The following is a 22,107-nucleotide window of genomic DNA, read 5'->3' as shown; positions in this document are numbered from 1 at the left end:
TTTATACATCCTGTTGTTGCCCCGCTTTTCTTCCGATTTGTGACCTCTGATCTCGTCGTGCATACGTTTGCTGTTGTTGGTCTTCTGCAATTGTTCTATTAACTCACATTTGTCCTTAAGCCACTTTTCTTTTGCTTCCTTGCACTTGGTTGTTATCTGTGCATGCAAGGATATGTAGGTGTTTTCGTTTTCCTTACATTTTCTTCTTTGTTCCATAAGATTCAGAATTTCTTCTGTCATCCATTTCTTTTTAGCTTTTTTTCTGTTGTTTGGGAACCACCTCTTGTGCTGCTTGTGTTATGCTGTCTCTGAGATTTTCCCATTGCTGTTCTATAATAGTGATGTTTTGTAGAGCTTCGAATTTGTTCTTCGCTGTTATTTGGAATTCTTGTGTGTAGGAAGATATAAAAGCAGAAATTTAATAAACAAAAACATTTATTCCATGATTCACAAAGGTAACGAAGCCACTACAAGTCCAATTGCATGGTTCACCTACAAAACACAGCTCTATACAGCCAGGGTGTGGAGGAGAGCAGCGGCTGGCCATGAATGGTTTGGCCCGGTCTGGACCAGGTGTAGGGTGTGCAGGAAGGAGGGGGTTAACAGGCCATCTCCAACGCCTCGGTCTCAGCAGCAAAAGGCACTATCAGACGAGGCTCCACCAGTGAACTCCAGCTTTGTGTCAACTGTAAGAACACAGGAAAAACAAGGCAGAACATTGGTACCTAATGGCAGACATAACTGAACCAAAAGGCCACTCAGCCCATCTCCATTGCAGCTGTAGCCAACTGCTTTCTCAAAGCTCCCACTTTGCATAAGGAGGACTGCAGGCCCCAGCTTGCGCAGCTGTTCTCCCTGTGGGAATCTTCCTAGCTGACCACTCTCCATCCCTCCCACCTGCCCCTCTCTGGTTATTCGACAAGCATTTCTCAGGACATCAGGATATTCCAAGTACATTAGCTTACTGCCAAGTTTTCCCATGGTCACATGGACACTGCCCTGACTGGCTCTTCTCTCCAGCCTCTCTGCCACCTTCCCTGGGCCCCTCTCCCAGACACTTGCCCCACACCATCCACCCCCAGTGTCCTGACCCCTCCTGATTAGCATCTGCAACTGCTATAGCCACCGTCCTCATTAACATTGCCAGGTCAATCCATCACCACCAATAACAGTTTCTGACCCAGTGATCCAGCAAAGCTCCACTTCCTGCCCCTCCCAGTCGCAGAGTGACCCTAAACCCAGTTCCATCCTTATCCACCAATCAGAAAGTAGGATCATCATCGAGTCTCCCTGTCTTGTTCCGATAAATATCCTGGGATCTTCCCTAGAATGAGTCTGTGGGTCTACCCCTCTCACTCCCAGGGTCTGTGGTCAGATCATAGCTCTTCCCAAACTCTTTGCTGCATCTTGTCCATGCTGGCCCCAATTCCTATCCAAACTAATCCCACTTGCCCACACAAGTTCTTTATCCAGCTATTCCCTTCCTATTGAAGTGTGGTTTAGACCCTGCCATTGGATTTGCTCCAGCTATCTCTTCTGACATCTCATTCGTGCGGAAACACTTACGCTCAAATCTCCCTTCTCATCTCAAACCAGTGCCCTCAAGAGGAATAGGAAACTGAGGATGGGGCAGTTGATATACAAGCAGAGCAGTGTGTAGTGAGACTGACAGGAAGGACAGGCAAATGATGGGGCAAAATTGCAGTCAGTGGGATGAGCTGAAGTGTAATAAGGACAAAACTGAAAATGGTGACAAATACAGGACTAAGGGTGTTATATGTGGAACGAGGTAGATGATTTTGTAGCGCAGTTAGAGATTGGCTGGAATGATGTTGTGGGCATCACTGAGTTGTGGCTGAAAAAAAGATTACAGTTGGGAACTTAATATCCAAGAATACACATTGTTTCAAAAGGACAGGCAGGTAAGCTGAGGGGGGAAGTTGGCCTTGTTGGTTAAAAATTGGAAAAAAAAAACCTTGACAGAGAAGAGACACAGGATCGAAAGATGTAGAATCCTTGTGGGTAGAGTTAAGGATGGGAGTTGCAGTGCCATAGAAAGTATTCACCCCCTCGAAGTTTTCATGTTTTATTGTTTCACAACATTGAATCAAAGTGCAATTTATTTTGCTTTTTTGACTGAACAACAGAAAGACTCTTTTGTGCCAAAGTGAAAACATATATACAAAGTGATCTAAATTTAACACAATTATTAAACACAAAATAATTGATTGCATAATTACTCATTCCCTTTGTCAGTATTTAGTAAATGCACCTTTGGCAGCAATTACAGCCTTGAGTCTGTGTGAATAGGTCCGTCAGCTTTGCACATCTGGACACTGCAATCTTCCCCCACTCTTCTTTACAAAACCGCTCAAGCTCTGTCAGAATGCATGGAGATTGAGAGTGAACACCCCTTTTCAAGTCCAGCCACAAATTCTCAACTGCATCGAAGTCTAGACTCTGTTGGTCACTTCAAGACATTAACTTGGTTGTTTTTAAGCCAATCCTGAATGGCTTGGGCTTTATGTTTGGGGTCATTGTCTTGCTGGAAAACAAATCATGTCCCAAGTCACAGTTCTCTTGCAGACTGTGTCAAGTTTTCCTCCAGGATTTCCCTGCGTTTTGCTGCATTCATTTTACCCTCTACTTTCACAAGCCTTCCAGGGCCTGCTGCAGTGAAGCATCCCCACAGCATGATGTAGCCACTACCATGCTTCACGATAGAGATGATGTGTGGTGTTTGGCTTTCACCAAACATAGTGTTTAGTCTGATGGCCAAAAAGCTCAATTTTAGTTTCATAGAAACATAGAAAACCTACAACACAATACAGGCCCTTCGGCCCACAATGCTGTGCCAAACATGTACTTACTTTAGAAATTACCTAGTGATACCCATGGCCCTCTATTTTTCTAAGCTCCATGTACCTATCCAGGAGTCTCTTAAAAGACCCTTTTGTATCCGCGTCCACCAAAGTCAGCGCAGCCTATTCCACTCACTCATCATTCTCTGTAAAAAACTTACCCCTGACATCTGCTCTGTACCTACTTTCAAGCACCTTAAAACTGGGCCCTCTCGTGTTAGCCATTTCAGCCTTGGGAAAATGCCTCTGACTATCCACATGATCAACGCCTCTCATCATCTTATACACCTCTATCAGGTCACCTCTCATCCTCCGTCGCTCCAAGGAGAAAAGGCCGAGTTCACTCAGCCTATTCTCATAAGGCATGTTCCCCAATCCAGGCAACATCCTTGTAAATCTCCTCTGCACCCTATGGTTTCCACATCCTTTCTGTAGTGAGGTAACCAGAACTGAGCACAGTATTCCAAGTGGGGTCTGACCAGGGTCCTATATAGCTATAGCATTACCTCTCGGCTCTTAAACTCAATCCCACGATTGATGAAGGCCAATGCACCGTATGCCTTCTTAACCACAGAGTCAACCTGCACAGCAGCTTGACTGTCCTATGGACATGGACCCCAAGATCCCTCTGATCCTCCACACTGCCAAGAGTCTTACCATTAGTACTATATTCTGCCATCATACTTGACCTACCAAAATGAACTACCTCATACTTATCTAGGTTGAACTCCATCTGCCACTTCTCAGCCCAGTTTTGCATCCTACCGATATCTCACTGTAACCTCTGACAGCTCTCCACACTATCTACAACACCCCCAACCTTTGTGTCATCAGCAAATTTACTAACCCATCCATCCACTTCCTCATCCAGGTCATTTATAAAAATCACGAAGAGAAGGGGTCCCAAAACAGATCCCTGAGGCACACCACTGGTCACTGACCTCCCTGCAGAATATGACCCGTCTACAACCACTCATTGCCTTCTGTAGGCAAGCCAATTCTGGATCCACAAAGCAAGGTCCCCTTGGATCCCATGCCTCCTTACTTTCTCAATAAGCCTTGCATGGGGTACATTATCAAATGTTTTGCTGAAATCCATATAAACTACATCTTCTGCTCTACCTTCATCAACGTGTTTAGTCATATCCTCAAAAAATTCAAACAGATTCGTAAGGCACGACCTGCCTTTGACAAAGCCATGCTGACTATTCCTAATCATCTTATGCCTCTCCAAATTTTAATAAATCCTGCCTCTCAGGATCTTCTCCATCAACTTACCAACCACTGAAATAAGACTCACTGGTCTATAATTTCCTGGGCTATCTCTACTCTCTTTCTTTAATAATGGAACAATATTCGCAACCCTCCAATCCTCCAGAACCTCTCCCGTCCCCAATGATGATGCAAAGATCATCGCCAGAGGCTCAGTAATCTCCTCCCTCACCAGCCTGAGGTATATCTCGTCTGGTCCTGGAGATTTATCCAACTTGATGCTTTCCAAAAGCTCCAGTACATCCTCTTTCTTAATATCTATATGCTCAAGCTTTTCAGTCCACTGTAAGTCATCTCGACAATCGGCAAGATCCTTTTCCATACAGAATACTGAAGCAAAGCATTAAGTATCTCAGCTATCTCCTCCGGTTCCATACACACTTTTCCACTGTCACACTTGATTGGTCCTATTCTCTCACGTCTTATCCTCTAGCTCTTCACATACTTGTAGAATGTCATGGGATTTTCTTTAATCCTGCTTGCCAAGGTCTTCTCATGGCCCCTTCTAGCTCTCCTAATTTCATTCTTAAGCTCCTTCCTGCTAGCCTTATAATCTTCTAGATCTCTACCATTACCTAGTTTTTTTGAAGCTTTCGTAAGGTTTTCTTTTCTTCTTGACTAGATTTTCAACAGCCTTTCTACATCACAGTTCCTGTACCCGACCATTCTTTCCGTCTCATTGGAATGTAGCTGTGCAGAACACCACGCAAATATCCCCTGAACATTTGCCACATTTCTGCTGTACATTTCCCTGAGAACATCTGTTCCCAATTTATGCTTCCAAGTTCCTGCCTGAGAGCTTCATATTTCCCCTTACTCCAATTAAGTGCTTTCCTAACTTGCCTGTTCCTATCCCTCTCCAATGCTATCGTAAAGGAGATAGAATTATGATCACCATCTCCAAAATGCTCTCCCACTGAGAGACCTGACACCTGACCAGGTTCATTTCCCAATACCAGATCAAATACAGCCTCTCCTTTTGTAGGCTTATCTACATATTGTGTCAGGAAATCTTCCTGAACACACCTAACAAACTCCACCCCATCTAAACCCCTTGCTCTAGGGAAATACCAACCAACGTTTGGGAAATTAAAATCTTCCACCACGACAACCCTGTTATTATTACACCTTTCCAGCATCTGTCTCCCTATCTGCTCCTTGATGTCCCTGTTACTATTGGGAGGTCTAGAAAAAACATCCAGTAGAGTTACGGACCCCTTCCTGTTCCTAACTTCCACCCACAGAGACTCCATAGACAATCCCTCCATGACTTCCTCCTTTTCTGCAGACCATAGAACCTTCTTCCAGCTGACTTCAGTGTCCCACATGCCTTCTGGCAAACTCTAGCTGAGATTTCATATGAGCTTTTTTTCCCTAAACTTGTAACTCCTCCAGAGATGTCATTCGTCTCTTGGTCTCCCTCACTAGTCCCCTTCTTGCACGGTCACTCAGTTTTGAGGATGGTCTGCTCTAGGCAGATTTACAGCAGTGCCAAATTCTTTCCATTTCTTGACAATTGACCTAACTGTACTGCAAGGGATATTCAGTACCTTGGAAATATTCTTGTATCCATCTCCTGACTTGAGCTTTACAATAACCTTTCGTAGAGTTGCTTGGTGTTATTCTGCCTCACCAGCAGTTGGACGTTCCAGATACAAGTGTACTTTTACTACAATCAATTGAAATACCTTGATTGCACATCTCCAAAAATCAGATCACCATTTAACTAATTATGTAACTTCTAAAACCAATAGCTGCACCAGTGATGATTTGGTGTATCACATTAAGGTGGGGGGGGGGGGGGTGAATACTTATGCAATCAATTGTGTATTTTAAATTTGTAATTAATTTAGATCACTTTGTAGAGATCTGTTTTCACTTTTGCACAAAAGAGTCTCTTTCTGTTGATCAGTGTCAAAAAAGCCAAATTAAATCCACTATGATTCAATGTTGTAAAACAATAAAAATGAAAACTTCTTGGGGAGGGGGGGGCTGAATGCTTTTTATAGGGACAGTATATATAGGCCTCCAAACAGTAGCCAGGATGTGGACTACAAATTACAAGGGGAGATAGAAAATACTTGTCAATATGAAGGTAGATGGGGAAAGTCAGATTGGTGATTTTCGAATTTGTAGAAGGCCTACAAGAAGGTGTTTTTTTTTTTTTATAAAAGAGTAGCTTGTGGTTGAGCCCACTAGGGAATCACCAATTCTGGAGGCATGAGAGAGGAGCTAGCCAAACTTGATTGGAAGGGGACACTAGCAGGGATGATAGCAGAGCAGTAATGTTTCTTGTTTCTGGGAACAATTTGGAAGGCGCAAGATAGATACATCTCAAAGAACAAACATTTTGAAGGTAGGATAACATAATTGTGGCTGACAAGGGAAGTCAAAGCCAATATAAAAGCAAAAGAGAGGGCATGTAATAGTGCAAAAATATTGGGAAGTTAGAGGATTGGAAAACCTTTAAAAACCAACAGAAGGCAACTAAAATATCATAAGGAGGGTAAGGATGAAATATGAAGGTAAGCCAACCAAACCAATAATATCAGAGGATACCAAAAGTTTTTTTTTTCAGATATATAAAGAATAAAAGAGAGGCAAGAGTAGATATTGAACCGCTGGAAAACGACATAGGAGAGGAATAATAGGCAACAAGGAAATGGTAGACAAAATGAATAAGTATTTTGCATTAGTCTTCACCATGGAAGACACCAGCAGTATGCCGGAGGTTTGAGATTGTCAGGGGGCAGAAGTGAATGCAGTTGCTATCACTAGGGAGAAGGTACTTGGGAAGCTAAAAGGTCTGAAGGTAGGCAAGTCACCTGGACTAGATGATGTACACCCCAGGATTCTGAAAGAGGTGACTGGGGAGATGTCTGGAAGCATTAGTAATGATCTTTCAAGAATCACTAGAGCCTGGAATGGTTCTGGAGGACTGGAAAATTGCAAATGTCACTCCACTCTTCAAAAAAAAGGAGGGGCAGAAGAAAAGAAATTATAGGCTAGTTAGCTGGTTGGGAAGATGTTCGAGTCGATTAAGGATGTGGTTTCGGGATACTTGGAGGCACATTATAAAATAGGCAGTAGTCAGCATGGTTTCCTCAAAGGAAAATCTTGCCTGACAAATCTGTTGGAATTCTTTGAAGAAATAACAAGCAGGATTGACAGAGAATCGGTTGTTCTGTACTTGGATTTTCAGAAGGCCTTTGATAAAGTGCCACACGTGAGGCTGCTTAACAAGATAAGAGCCCAAGGTATTACAGGATAGATAGAACATTGTCTGATAGGCAGGAGGTAAAGAGGGGGAATAATGGGAGCTTTTCTGATTGGCTGCTGGTGATTAGTTGTGTTCTGCACGGTTCGGTGCTTCTTCAAATGATACGTCAGTGTTTGGATGAGGGAATTGATGGCTTTGTGGTCAAGTTTGCAGATGATATGAAGACAGGTAATGTTGAGGAAGCAGGAAGGCTATAGGACTTGGACAAGCTAGGATAATGGGCAAAATGGCAGATGGAATACAGTGTCAGGAAGTGTACTGTCATGCACTTTGGTAGAAGAAATAAAAGTATAGACTATTTTCTGATCAGAGAGAAAATTCCAAAATCCAAGGTGCAAAGTGACTGGGGAGTTTTTGTGCAGGATTCACTAAAGGTTAATTTGCAAGATGAGTCGGTGGTGAGGAAGGCACTGTTAACATTCATTTCGAGAGAACTTGAATATAAAAACAAGGATGTAATGTTGAGGCTGTATAAGGCACTGGTGAGGCCTCACTTGGAATACTGAGAGTAGTCTAGGGCCCCTTATCTAAAAAAGGACGTCCTGACATTGGAAAGGGTTCAAAGGAGGTTCACGAAAGTTATTCTGGGAATGAAAGGATTATCATACCAGGAGCAGTTGATGGCTCTGGACCTGTACTCACTGGAATTTGGAAGAATGAGAGGAGAACTCATTGAAATATTTTGAATATTGAAAGGCCCAAATAGAGTGGATGTGGAGAGGATGCTTCCTATAGTGGGGGAGTCTAGGACCAGAGGGCACAACCTCAAAACAGAGGGACATCCATTTAGGACAGAGATGAAGAGGAATTTCTTTAGCCATAGGCTGGTGAATCTGTGGCACTCATTGCCACAGGCAGCTGTGGAGGCCAGGTCATTCTGTGTACTTAAGGCAGGTGTTAATAAATTTTTGATTAGTCAGGGCATGAAGGGTTAAGCCAGGAGATTGGGGTTGAGACAGAAATGGATCAGTTATAATAAAATGGTAGAGGAGATGTGAAGGGCCAAATGACCCAATTCTGCTCACATCTTATAGTCTTATGGAATTCTACACTCCCGTCTGGAGAAAAAGACACTATCTGCCCTAACTCTGTCTCTCATCACTTTCTATAATGTAATCAGCACTCCAACCTCTGACACTCAAGCGAGAACAAACTCAACCTATCCAGTCCCTCTTTGTGACTATACCCTCCATTCCAGCTAACACAATATAGACTCTTCAGCTGACAATGTTGTGCCATTTAATGTACTTGAACAATCTAACTCTCTGGCATAGACCTCCATTTTTTTTTCATCATCCAGGAATGTCCCTAATGTATCTGCCTCTTCTATCACCCCCTGGCAGTGCATTCCACACATGCGCCACTCTTTATGTAAAAAAAAACCTACCTTTGACATGCCCCTTGTACTCTCCGCCAATCACTTTAAAGTTATACCTTCTGATAGTAGCCACTTCCGCCCGCAGAAGAAGGTATTAATTATAATTATCCACTCTATGATTTTCTCACTTGCATAAAAAAGTCAATCAGGGTATAGTCAATAGGGGTATAACCTGCCCCTCTCAAAGCCATGCTGACTATCCAGAGCTTAACCAAAAGCTGTTTAATCCTGACTCTTAACAATCCTCTCTAATAGTTTGCCATCACTGCTTTATAATTCCCAGGATTATCATCATTACCTTTCTGAACAAAGGACTAACATTTGCCCTCTGCAGTATCCTGGTACTACTCCTGAGGGAAGTGAAGATGCGCAGATCCTGGTGAATCTTTCCTGTGCTCTGACCAGTGCTGTGTGGTGACCAGAATTGGACATGGCACTCTGAGCGTGTATTGTGCAGCTAGAGCTAGTTCTGTAGCCCCCACACTCAGTTTCCTGCAGCCGATCCTGAGCTGGGAGAGGAGCTGCCGGATTGGACGACCCTTTCCCTACCATTCCCCCTGTCCATCCCCCGCCAGGGGCCATGACCAGATGTGGGCTGGGTTGGAGTATCGGGCAGGGTGAGGTGAGCAATTAGCCAACAGGTACCTGGGACTCCCTTGTCACTGCATACTCCACCACAGCCTCTCCGTTCTCAGACTGATAAACCAGGTCAAACTTTCCAGGCTCTTTGGAACTTCCTGTAAGAGAGAAGAATTTAATTAATTAATTTAATTAACTTGGGAGTAGGTAATGGAGGCAGCAGTTAGGGCAGTTGAGTGCTCCATATGCAGTATGTGGGAAGTCAGGGCCAGCACAATTGTCCTTGATGACTACACCTGTAAAAGGGGCATCCACAGCTCCTGACAAACCGAGTTACAGAACTGGATGAACTTCGGATCATTCATGAGGCAGAAATAGACAGGAGTTTCAGGGAGGCAGTCAGCCCTAAAAGTCAGGAGACAGGTAGCTGGGTGACTGTCAGGAGAGGGAAGGGGAATAGACAGAAAGAGCAGAGCACCCCTGTGGCCATTCCCATCAACAATAAATATACCGTTTTGGATACTGTTGGTGGGGACGACCTACCAGGGACAAATTGTAGTGGTCACATCTCTAGCACCGAGACTGGACCCTCAGCTCAGAAAGGAAGGAGGGAAAAGAGGAGAGCAGTAGTGATAGGGGGACAGATAAGTGGTTCTGTGGGAGAGATCGAGAATCCCGGATGGTCTGTTGCCTCCCTGGTGCCAGGGTCCGTGATATCTCGGATTGAGTTCTCGGTATTCTCAGGAGGAAGGGTGAGCAGCCAGATGTCGTGGTCCATGTAGGGACCAATGACGTGGGTAGGAAGGAGGAGGAGGTCCAGCAAAGAGAGTTTAGGGAGTTAGGTGCAAAGTTGAAGGACAGGACCTCCAGGGTTGCAATCTCAGGATTGCTACCCGTGCCACGTGCTAGTGAGGCTAGAAATAGGAAGATAATGCAGCTAAATACGTGGCTAAGGAGATGGTGCAGGAGGGCGGGCTTCATGTTTCTGGACAATTGGGCTTTGTTCCAGGGAAGGTGGGACCTGTTCCAACAGGACGGTTTGCACCTGAACTGGAGAGGGACTAACATCCTTGCGGGCAGGTTTTCTAGTGCTGCTCCGGGGGGTTTAAACTAGATTTGCAGGGGGAGGGGAGCCAGAGTGTTAGAGCAGATAGTGAGGTGGAGGAGGATAAAGGTCATGTGAGGACTGCACCTATAGACAGAAATCCAAGGCTTGTGCGTGATAGAAATATTCTCAGGTGCATCTATTTTCAATGTAAGGGGTATTGTAGGTAAAGCAGATGAGATTAGGGCGTGGATTGGCACGTGGGATTACGACATTATTGCTATTAGTGAGACTTGGTTGCAGGAGGGGCAGGACTGGCAGTTTACTGTTCCGGGGTTCCATTGTTTCAGACGTGATGAGGAGGGGGAGGGATGAACGGGAGAGGAGTGACATTACTAGTCAGGGAGAATATCACAGCTGTGCGCAGACAGGACAGCCCGGAGGGCTCATCTACAGAGGCCATATGGGTGGAGCTGAGGAACGGGAAAGGTGTGACTACACTATAGGGTTGTATTATAGACCGCCCAATAGTCAGAGAGAATTGGAGGAGCAAATCTGTAGAGAGATAGCAGACTGATGTAAGAAACAGAAAGTTGTAATAGTAGGTGATTTTAACTTCCCACTTATTGACTGGGACTCCCACACTGTGAAAGGGCTGGATGGCTTGCAGTTTGTCAGATTTGTTCAGGAAAGTTTTTTAAATCAATATGTAGAGGTACCTACAAGAGAGGATGCAATACTTGATCTCCTATTAGGGAACCAGACAGGTCAGGTGACAGAAGTATGTGTAGGCGAACATTTTGGGTCCAGTGACCACATGTCATTAGTTTCAAGTTAATTATGGATAAGGATAGGTCTGGTCCTCGAGTTGAGGTTCTAAATTGGAGAAGGGCCGATTTTGTGGAAATAAGAAAGGATCTAGGAAGAGTGGATTGGAATAAGTTGTTTTCTGACAAGGATGTGTTCAGTAAATGGAAGGCCTTTAAAGGCGAAATTTTGAGAGTGCAGAGTTTGCCTGTTCCTGCCAAGATTAAAAGCAAAGTTAACAGGCATAGGGAACCTTGGTTTTCAAGGGATATTGGCGATCTGGTTAAGAAAGAGAGGTGTATAGCAGGCATAAGCAAAAAAGAACAAATGACGTACTTGAAGAGTATAGAAAATGTAAGAAAATACTAAAGGAGGAAATTAGGAAGGCAAAAAGACAGATAATGTGAAGGTAAACCCGAAGGGTTTCTACAAGTATATTACGAGTAAAAGGATAGTAGGGGACAAAATTGGTCCCCTAGAAAATCAGAGTGGTCGTCTATGTGTGGAGCCTCACGAGATGGGGGAGATCTAAACAGTTTTTTTTACATCAGTGTTTACTCAGGAAACTAGCATAGCGTACAAGGAAGGAAGGGAAACAAGCAGCAGTGTCATGGAACATATAGAGATTAAAGAGGAGGAGGCGCTTGCTGCCTTACAGTGAATAAAGGTAGATAGATCCCCTGGGCCTGACATGATATTTCCTCAGATTTTGAGACAGACTAGTGTAGAAATTGCAGGGGCCCTGGCAGAAATATTTAAAATGTCCTTAGCCACAGGTGCAGTGCCGGAGGATTGGAGGGTAGCTCATGTTGTTCCGTTGTTTAAAAAAGGCTCCAAAAGTAAACCAGGTAATTACAGACCTGTGAGGCTGACATCAGTAGTAGGTAAATTATTGGAAGGTGTTCTGAGAGATCAGATATATAAGTATTTGGACAGCCAAGGGCTGATTAAGGATAGTCAGCATGGCTTTGTGCGTGGTAGATCGTGTTTAATGAATCTTGTAGAGTATTTTGAGGAGGTTACCAAGAAAGTAGATGAAGGAAAGGCTGTGGATGTTGTCTACATGGACTTTAGTAAGGCCTTTGACAAGGTCCCACGTGGGAGGTTAGTTCAAAAGGATCAGACACTAGGTATCCATGGAGAGGTTGTAAACTGGATTCAAAATTGGCTGTGTGGGAGAAGACAGAGAGTGGTAGTGGATGATTGCTTCTCAGACTGGAGGCCTGTGACTAGTGGTGTGCCTCAGGGATCTGTGCTGGGACCATTGTTGTTTGTTGCCTATATCAATGATCTAAATGATAATGTGGTAAATTGGATCAGCAAGTTTGCTGATGACACTACGACTGGAGGCGTTGTGGACAGCGAGGACGACTTTCAAGGCTTGCAGAGGGATCTGGACCAACTGGAAAAATGGGCCAGAAAATGGCAGATGGAATTTAATGCAGGCAAGTGTGAGGTGTTGCATTTTGGAAGGACAAATCAAGGTAGGACATACACAGTAAATGGTAGGGCACCGAGGAGTGCAGAGGAACAAAGGGATCTGGGAGTTCAGATACATAATTCCTTGAAAGTGGTGTCACAGGTAGACAGGGTTGTAAAGAAGGCTTTTGGCATCCTGGCATTCATAAATCAAATTATTGAGTCTAGGAGTTGGGATGTTATGGTGAGGTTGTATAAGACGTTGGTGAGGCCAAATTTGGAGTATTGTGTGCAGTTCTGGTCACCTAACTATAGGAAGGATATCAGTAAGATTGAAAGAGTGCAGAGAAGATTTACTAGGATGTTGCCGGGTCTTCAGGAGTTGAGTTACAGCGAAAGATTGAACAGGTTAGGACTTTATTCCTTGGAGCGTAAAAGAATGAGGGGGGATTTGAATGAGGTTTACAAAATTATGAGGGGTACAGAGAGAGTAAATGCAAGTAGGCTCTTTCCACTTAGATTAGGAGAGATAAATACGAGAGGACATGGCTTTAGGGTGAAAGGGGAAAGGTTTAGGGGGAACTTCTTCACTCAGAGAGTGGTGGAAGTGTGGAACGAGCTGCCATCTGATGTGATAAATGCGAGCTCACTCTTAAGTTTTAAGAATAAATTGGATAGATACGTGGATGGGAGACGTCTGGAGGGTTATGGACTGGGTGCAGGTCAATGGGACTCGTGGAATAAAGTTTCAGCACAGACTAGAAGGGCCGAATGGCCTGTTTTCTGTGCTGTAGTGTTCTATGGTTCTAAGAACTGTGATCTAAAGTGTCAAAGGAGCAGTAATTTTATTTAACAATGAACAGGGCAACAGCCGGTTACACAGGATTGAGGCTCCGACAGGTGAAGTGTGTAAGGTTATAGAGACCAGTGATTCTAACTGCAGAGGCAATTCAGTCAGGAGTAGGAAGAAAGAGTGTCGAGCAACAGAGCTGAACCGGCCTGTCACCAGGCCCCTGCTTCAGTCAGGAGGAGGAGGAGAGCGCATTGGACAACAGAGCTGAGCCAGTCCAAAACCAGGCCCCTGCTCCCAGCTCCACCAAACCCCCCAAATCCTTCTCCACTGTCAGCTCCATGAGCTAAGATGGTCCTTCACCAGGACCCTGATCCCTGCTCCAGTCTGGAGAGATTCACTGAGCACCAGAGCTGAGCTGTTCTGTCACCAGGGCCCTACTCCCCTACTCCCCGCTCTATATCCCTCCGAACTCCTCTCTGTTGTCAGCTCTCAGAGCTGAGTTGGTCCATCGTTGCATCCCCACTTCCCACTTCGCTGTCAACTTCTGAAGTTGAGTTCAGTCCACAATCAGGCCCCCACTCCCCACTCCACCATCTCTCCAAACCTTTCTCCACTGTCCACTCCTGGAACTGAGCCAGTTCATCATCAGGCTCCCATTCACCACTCCACAATCCCTCCAAACTCCGCTCCGCCATCAGACCGTGCTGCACTATCAACCCCATTTCATCATCTGACCACCCCCCAGATCCCTCTACACATCACTCCCTGTCAACCTGACCACCAAACCAGATGCAAGAGCCTTCACCACAGAGCGTAGTGAGCCAGGGGGTCACATCCCATCCAAAGGAACGTCTCCTAGGTCTAACTGTAGGTGCAGCAGCTATTTCACCAAGTGTAGCCGTCAGCGTAACTGTGCAGCGTATTCACCTGAGGTTTCTGATTCCACACTGAGCTCCACCTGCTGGGTTTCAGCATCGTAACTCACGATTCTTCCTTCCTTCAGGAGAAAGTTACCAAACAGTCACACTGTGAGCTTACGCTTCCCGTTGTTCCCTCCATCCTCACCATAACTGGTCTTTTAATCCCACCGTCCCCTCTACCTGCACACCAACGATCCGTTAATCCCACCATCCCCTCTATCTGCACACTAACGATCCGTTAATCCCACCGTCCCCTCTACCTGCACACCAACAGTCCGTTAATCCCACTGTCCCCTCTATCTGCACACCAACAGTCCATTAATCCCACCGTCCCCTCTACCTGCACACCAACAGTCTGTTAATCCCACCGTCCCCTCTATCTGCACACCAAGTCCGTTAATCCCACCGTCCCCTCTATCTGCACACCAACAGTCCGTTAATCCCCACCGTCCCCTCTATCAGCACACCAACAGTTCGTTAATCCCACCGTCCCCACTATCAGCACACCAACAGTCCATTAACCCACCGTCCCCTCTATCTGCACACCAACAGTCCGTTAATCCAACCGTCTCCTCTATCTGCACACCAAGTCCGTTAATCCCCGCCGTCCCCTCTATTTGCACACCAACAGTCCGTTAATCCCACCGTCCCCTCTATCTGCACACCAACAGTCCGTTAATCCCACCGTCCCCCCTACCTGCACACCAACAGTCCGTTAATCCCACCGTCCCCTCTATCTGCACACCAAGTCCGTTAATCCCACCGTCCCCTCTATCTGCACACCAACAGTCCGTTAATCCCACCGTCCCCTCTATCTGCACACCAACAGTCCGTTAATCCCCACCATCCCCTCTATCTGCACACCAACAGTCCGTTAATCCCACCGTCCCCTCTACCTGCACACCAGCAGTCCGTTAATCCCACCGTCCCCTCTATCTGCACACCAACAGTCCGTTAATCCCCACCGTCCCCTCTATCTGCACACCAACAGTCCGTTAATCCCACCGTCCCCTCTATCTGCACACCAACAGTCCGTTAATCCCCACCGTCCCCTCTATCTGCACACCAACAGTCTGTTAATCCCACCGTCCCCTCTATCTGCACACCAAGTCCGTTAATCCCACCGTCCCCTCTATCTGCACACCAACAGTCCGTTAATCCCCACCGTCCCCTCTATCTGCACACCAACAGTCCGTTAATCCCACCGTCCCCCCTACCTGCACACCAACAGTCCGTTAATCCCACCGTCCCCTCTATCTGCACACCAAGTCCGTTAATCCCACCGTCCCCTCTACCTGCACACCAGCAGTCCGTTAATCCCACCGTCCCCACTACCTGCACACCAGCAGTCCGTTAATCCCCACCGTCCCCTCTATCTGCACACCAACAGTCCGTTAATCCCACCGTCCCCCCTACCTGCACACCAACAGTCCGTTAATCCCACCGTCCCCTCTATCTGCACACCAGCAGTCCGTTAATCCCACCGTCCCCTCTACCTGCACACCAGCAGTCCATTAACCCACCGTCCCCTCTACCTGCACACCAGCAGTCCATTAACCCACCGTCCCCTCTACCTGCACACCAACAGTCCGTTAATCCCATCGTCCCCTCTATCTGCACACCAGCAGTCCGTTAATCCCACTGTCCCCTCTATCTGCACACCAACAGTCCGTTAATCCCACCGTCCCCTCTATCTGCACACCAACAGTCCGTTAATCCCACCGTCCCCTCTATCTGCACACCAACAGTCCATTAACCCACCGTCCCCTCTACCTGCACACCAACAGTCCGTTAATCCCACCGTCCCCTCTACCTGCACACCAACAGTCCGTTAATCCCACCGTCCCTCTTGATCCACACCGATTCCCCGTTAATCTTGCTGTTCCCTGAACCCACGTTACAGCAACCTCCTCTAGCAACATGTTGCCTGCTCCTCGCCTCCGTCTGCACCCCAACGCCTGGCTGCAACTGGGTCTTGCCCCCCCCCCAACCAACCCCCCACCCAGACCCTCCCTCTTCACTGGTGCAGAACTCATTAGCCCTCTTCCCACCCATTACGGAGCCCATAATCAGCTCCTGCTGGCATGCGGTCTGCCCATCAAGGCAGAGTCCGTACGTGAGTGCGATAAGAAAGGATATCTCAGTACCTTGTAATCAGACAGTTCCGGTGTGTAATTCTCCGACAGCTCCAGCACCTTAACGGGAAATCCAGAGTCACAAGTGCCAGAGGTTCAAGAAAGAACAGACTGCCTTCTTGTAGACATTTCCCCTTTGGCCTCTCACATTGTCCTGAAACCCACACAACCCCTTCCCTTCAGACACTGTGCCATCCCACAGAATGGAACTGTGCCCCCTCCTCACTCTCTGGGGTTCTTCACACACTGCTCTCAATGCTCCATGCAACTTGGAAACCTTTTTACACTAAAGCAGTTCAGTCCCTGAACGCATCGAGGCATGTTGGCCTTCAGAAATCAGAGTACTGAGTACAGGAGATGGGATGTTATGTTGAAGTTGTATAAGACGTTGATGAGGCCTAATTCAGAGTATTATGTACAGTTCTGATCCCCCACCTACAGGAAAGATATCAATAGCCTTTAGAGTGCACAGAAATTTCACCAGGATGTTGCTGGGGCTTGAGAACCTGAGTTACAGGGAAAGGTTGAACAGGTTCGGACTTCATCCTCTGGAGTGTCAGAGAACTAGGGATGATTTGACAGAGATAGACACAATTATGAATTGTATAGTTAGGATGCTTTTCCACTAAGGTTGAGTGAAACTAGCACTAAAGGTCATATGCTAAGAATGAAAGGTGAAATATTTAAGGGGAACCTTCATTCAAAGGGTGGTGAGCATGTGGAAAGAGCTGCCAACTGAACTGGTGGACGTGGGTTTGGTCAGTGCCCACTGCAATGTTTAAGAGAAGTTTGGATAAGTACATGGATGGGAGGGATATGGAGGGTTATGGTCCAGGTGCAGTTGATGGGAGTAGGTAGAATAACAGGTTGTCACACAGCAGATGGGCTGAAGGGCTGCAGTGCTCTATGGCTCTATATGATTTGCCTACTCTCTGCTTTTCTCCCTAGGGCAGAATCACCTGTGAGGATCCCAGCTCCAACTTCATCTAGTCTTCGATTTTGGTCAACACTGGTGACTGGTGATACTCAGCCAGTGCAGAGCTTACCTTGAAGGCAATCCGTTCCCCAACCTGTGGTGGAGCGGCCAGGAGCGGCAGCTTGCTGTAATCCCTCGGAGGAACCTTGGGGACACTCTGCTCAGGGTAGAACACAGACAATGTTATTGAGGCTGCCAGGAGTAACAGGTGGAAACTGCCTGTCCTGGATCAGTGCCAGACTGCCCTGGTCAGTGCCAACCAGACAGTGCCGGACCACTCCTGGGCCATGCCAACCAACAGTGTCCACTGGACAGCGCCGGACCTCCCTGGTCAGTGCCCACTGGACCTCCCTGGTCAGTGCCATAAGATATAGGAGCAGAATTAGGCCATTTGTCCCATCAAGTCTGCTCTGCCATTTCATCATGGTTGATCCATTTCCCTCTCAGCCCCATTCTCCTGCATCCCTTAATGCCCTGACCAATCAAGAATCTATCAATCTTTGCCTTAAATATACCCAATGCCTTGGCCTCCACAACTACCTGTGGCCATAAGCTTCACAGATTCACCACTATCTCCACATCTCCATACCACCATCTTGTCAATGCCAGACCATCAGCCCCTCCCCAATCAATACCAGGCTGCACCCCTCCCCCCCTCCCCAGCCAGTGCCCGATTGTCCTGGGTCAGTGCTGCCCGTCTGTGCCAGACCATGGTTCCCACCTTCCTGGTCACTGCCAGGCTTCCCTACCTCACCCCTTCCTACAGGCCCTGGGCCTGCTGACCCACGCAGAGTCCCACTGTCACACCCACACACAGACTCTGCCAACCTGCCAGGACTTTTCCCAATAGGAACAGGACTGGTGTAGGGACCTGTTGCATCACTATCACACAGGCAGTATCCCAACCCCCTGACAAACCTGCAAGTCTCACAAACACACACCCTCCCTCCTCCTCAAACACGAACCGTTTCACATATCGACAAATTCCCTCCCAGCTCCACAGTGAGTGTGGTCACTGACTATTTCTGTCTGTGGCAGTGGAACTGAAGCACAGTCTGATCCCGTGACCTTGATTCCAGAATCACAAACAGCTTGACTTTCACTGTCTCAGATGACATCAAGTTTGTTTTGTGGTAGCAGTGCAATGCAAGACATAAAATTACTAACAATAGATATATACATAAATAAAAAGGAATAACACAGTCACGTTCATGGATCGCACAGACAATTCTGGTCAGATCACAGAGGAATATTCTGTTCGGTTCTGATCACCTCATTATAGAAATGATGCAGAAGCTTTAGAGAGGGTGCAGAGGAGATTTACCGGGATACTGTCTGGATTAGACAGCGTGTCTTATGAGGACAGGTTGAATGAACTAGGGCTTTTGTCTTTGCAGTGAAGGAGGATGAAAGACAACCGGATAGAGGTGTACAAGATGATAAAAGGCACAGATTAAGTGGACAGCGAGAAACTTTCCCAGGGAAAAAATGGTTAATACAAGAAGCCATAATTTTAATTTTGATTGAAGGAAAGTATAGGGGCAATGTCAGAAGATTTTCTTTTAAAACCCAGAGAGTGGTGGGTGTGTGGAACTCACTGCCGGGGGCGTTGGTGGAGACAGATACGTTAGGGGTTCTTAGATGGGCACATGGATGATAGAAAAATGGAGTGTTACGTAGGAGGGAAGGGTTAGATTGATCCTGGAGTACACAAGGTCCTGTACTGTGCTGTGTTCTATGATGGGAGAGGGGAAGGGTATCGGGCTTGACACAGACGAACACAACAGTAACCCAGAGACAGGCTCCCAGGGGGTTTAGCAAGGACAGAACACCACCCTTACCCAGACCCCAGCTCTGTACCACTCACCTCCAAGGTCCGGTGCTGTGCAGGCACGGGCGCAGGTTCCAACCATTCTCCCGGCTTCGTATCACGGCCACGTGGATAGTGGTTGTGTGGGGCTCCAGTCCCTCGGCCCCTGCCCCGAGTGGGACCCTGCTGCTGCCAGCCCTTTGCACCGACCCACGGTGGAGTCACACCTCCTCGTCCACGGCCCCTCCCGCACCCCAGTCCGAAGCCCATTCTCCCTGGGTGACAGGGTGGGGCAGTCTGACATCCAGATGCAGTCTCCACTCCCCCTGGCTTCTCTGGCCGGGAATCCCTGGAGCCTGCGGACGAGCTGGAGGCAGGAAGGGCTGTGATCGAGGCAGGGCTAGGAATAGCCTCCCGGCTCCCCATGGGGTCGTCTGAATCACTGCTGGGTGTGTCAGTGTTGCTGCTTGTCTCTGCTGCTGCCGGCATGCTTGTCTGCTCCAAACTCCTGCAGTTCTGTCCCTTCCCAGCGAGGCCGGGCACCGACAAAACACCATTAGTCGCCGGAACATGGTGATCCAGTTCACCGGCCGAGAACCTGTCTGAGGCTGAGACGGTGTGTGTTGTGGCTGGGGAGTGGCATTGTAATGTAGGGCTCTCACTGCGAGCTACAACCCTCTCCCACTCTCTGCTCCCCGAGGCTGGGACAATGCGTGTTGTGGCTGGGGAGTGTCGTTGTAACGTGGGGCTCTCACTGCAAGCTTCAATCCTCTCCCACTCGCTGCTGCGCTTATATTTTCTCTTCTTGCCATGTTTTTTCTGAGCACCGTCCTCTGCTGCCTTCTTTCTCTTCCCCAAACGCTCTGTGGTTACGCCGCAGACAGATTCCTCGGTCGAGTTGGGGGTTTGTCCCTCGCTCAGCTCTGCGAGCTTCCTCCGCTTTCTGCTCTTCCTCTCCACCGATCGGTGTCTGCTCCCTTTCTTGTTCACCAGCAGCCCACCTGCATCCTCACCAGCCACAGGTCTGTCTGCCGGCAATTCCTCTTGTCTCACCCTGTCAGAGAGTGCACACCCACATGGTCACACACACCCCCACTCAGCAATGACTATACTGTGTGACCAGTCACACTAACTGGCACAACGACTCCACCCACAACACCCCCACACGCGGCATTGACTGCACAGTCACCAGTCACACTGACTGGCACAACGACTCCACCCACAACACCCCCACACGCGGCATTGACTGCACAGTCACACTAACTGGCACAACGACTCCACCCACAACACCCCTACACGCAGCATTGACTGCACAGTCACCAGTCACACTGACCAGCGCGATGATCCACCCACAACACCCCCACCCAGCAATGACCATACTGTGTGACCAGTCACACTGACCAGTGCGATGATCCATCCACAACACACCCCATTCCCCCCAGCTGGCTGTGCCTCTGGGTGGCCCTGGCACAAGTGTATAATTGGGTGCAGAGGTTATGTCCAGATGCAGACTCCAGTCCCCCAGCCCATCCCCAGTACACTGGTCACATGTACATCCTTAATGCAATTCCAGTCAGTCAATTGGTCAGGAGACTGCCCACCCCTCCTCATCCCCCCACCCAGGCTTCTGCCTCCCAGCCGTGGCATGGGGAGAGGGAATAGAAGAGGAGGGTCACGGGCTGGGAAGACAATGGATAACCGGAGGTGCTGGGGGCAGTGGAGTGAGGGGATCTGCTGGGGGGTATTGAGGGATTTCAGGAGAATGGATGATAGCAGGGAGGGTTACTGGGGATTGGAAAGGGTGGAGGGTATTAGGGTGATAGCAGGGGTATCAGCACCAGATGATGTACTGGCAGAGATCCCCTGCATGAGAGGCTATTGCAGGCAGGGTACCGGGCAGATTACCAGGATACAAGAGTGTGTAGCATGCAGAGTAAATCAGAGGTGTTACCCCGGGGTAGTGGGTGGGTTATCGAGTTACGGGGAGGGTGATAGTGGAGAGGATATGCAGGGTATATCGGGAATGATACCTGGGTACCGGATGTATTATCGAGTTACCGGGGAGAGTGGTAGTGGTAGTGGTAGTGGAGAGGGTATGCAGGGTATTTCAGAGGTGATACCCCGGGGTAGCGGGTGTATTATCGGGGTACGGGGAGCATGGTACTGCAGAATGTATGCAGACTACGTTAGGGGTGTTTCCCCCGGATACGGGCATCAGGGAGATAGGTACCATGGACCCTCCAGCCTCACCGGATCGAGTCGTTGTCCCGGGATATCGGGTGCCAGAAGGGATATCTAGGTAGCGGGGCGTTGTTACCCAGGGTATTGGGGATGGAGGGTTATCCCGGGAGGTATCCCACTCCAGCCTCACCGGATCGAGTCGTTGTCCCGCACCAACAGGACGCTCTCGTTGGGCGGCAGCAGACCACCGTCCAGGAAGAGGTGCAGCCGGGTGCGGCGACTGAAGCCGAAGCGGCCGCGGATGATGCTCTCCAGGTCGGCCACCACTCGGCATTGCTCGGCGGGCAGTAATAGCCAGCAAAACCGGGCGGAAGGCAACAGCGGCGGCGGGTAGTCGAAAGCGAGGCGCAGGCGGAGCGCCGCCATGGTAGGCCGCAGGTTGTCGGGGGATAGATCCGCCGCAGAACCCGCCCCTTCCGGCGTTGAGGGCGGGTCCACCGCAAACTCCACCCCTTCTGCAAGTGGGGTGGAGCCTCTGCAGTCCCAAAGTGGGAGGGTCTGTTTGTCTGTGTCTTGTTTCACGGCAGTTGGCATCCATCTTAATGGTGCATTACCGCCACCCTCTGCTCCGGAATGTGCACTAGACATACA

At 48.1% G+C, this 22,107-nt stretch overlaps 1 protein-coding gene across 3 annotated transcripts; it reads right to left on the bottom strand.

The window, feature by feature from the left end:
• Positions 1-417: 417 nt before the first annotated feature.
• Positions 418-21,942, bottom strand: coil (coilin p80). Of its 3 annotated transcripts, none has more exons than XM_072242130.1 (7): positions 21,647-21,940; positions 19,333-20,329; positions 17,536-17,622; positions 16,502-16,549; positions 14,362-14,431; positions 9,437-9,528; positions 418-686 (listed from the first exon to the last, which is right to left on the bottom strand). In XM_072242130.1, exons 1-7 carry the CDS (start codon positions 21,880-21,882, stop codon positions 600-602), a joined length of 1,617 nt encoding a protein of 538 aa, XP_072098231.1. In that variant the 5' UTR covers positions 21,883-21,940; the 3' UTR covers positions 418-599. The 3 variants fall into 3 exon arrangements, with proteins under 3 accessions (XP_072098231.1, XP_072098232.1, XP_072098233.1); XM_072242131.1 differs by lacking the exon at positions 418-686 and adding an exon at positions 2,136-2,378 and having other exon boundaries at positions 21,647-21,942; XM_072242132.1 differs by lacking the exon at positions 418-686 and adding an exon at positions 2,386-2,768 and having other exon boundaries at positions 21,647-21,942.
• Positions 21,943-22,107: the final 165 nt, after the last annotated feature.

This window comes from Mobula birostris, chromosome 24 (assembly GCF_030028105.1).
Source record: "Mobula birostris isolate sMobBir1 chromosome 24, sMobBir1.hap1, whole genome shotgun sequence".
NCBI classification, from domain to species: Eukaryota; Metazoa; Chordata; class Chondrichthyes; order Myliobatiformes; family Myliobatidae; genus Mobula; species Mobula birostris.
The sequence above is the reverse complement of the archived record's forward strand: the minus strand, read 5'-3'. Positions and strand labels throughout refer to the sequence as shown.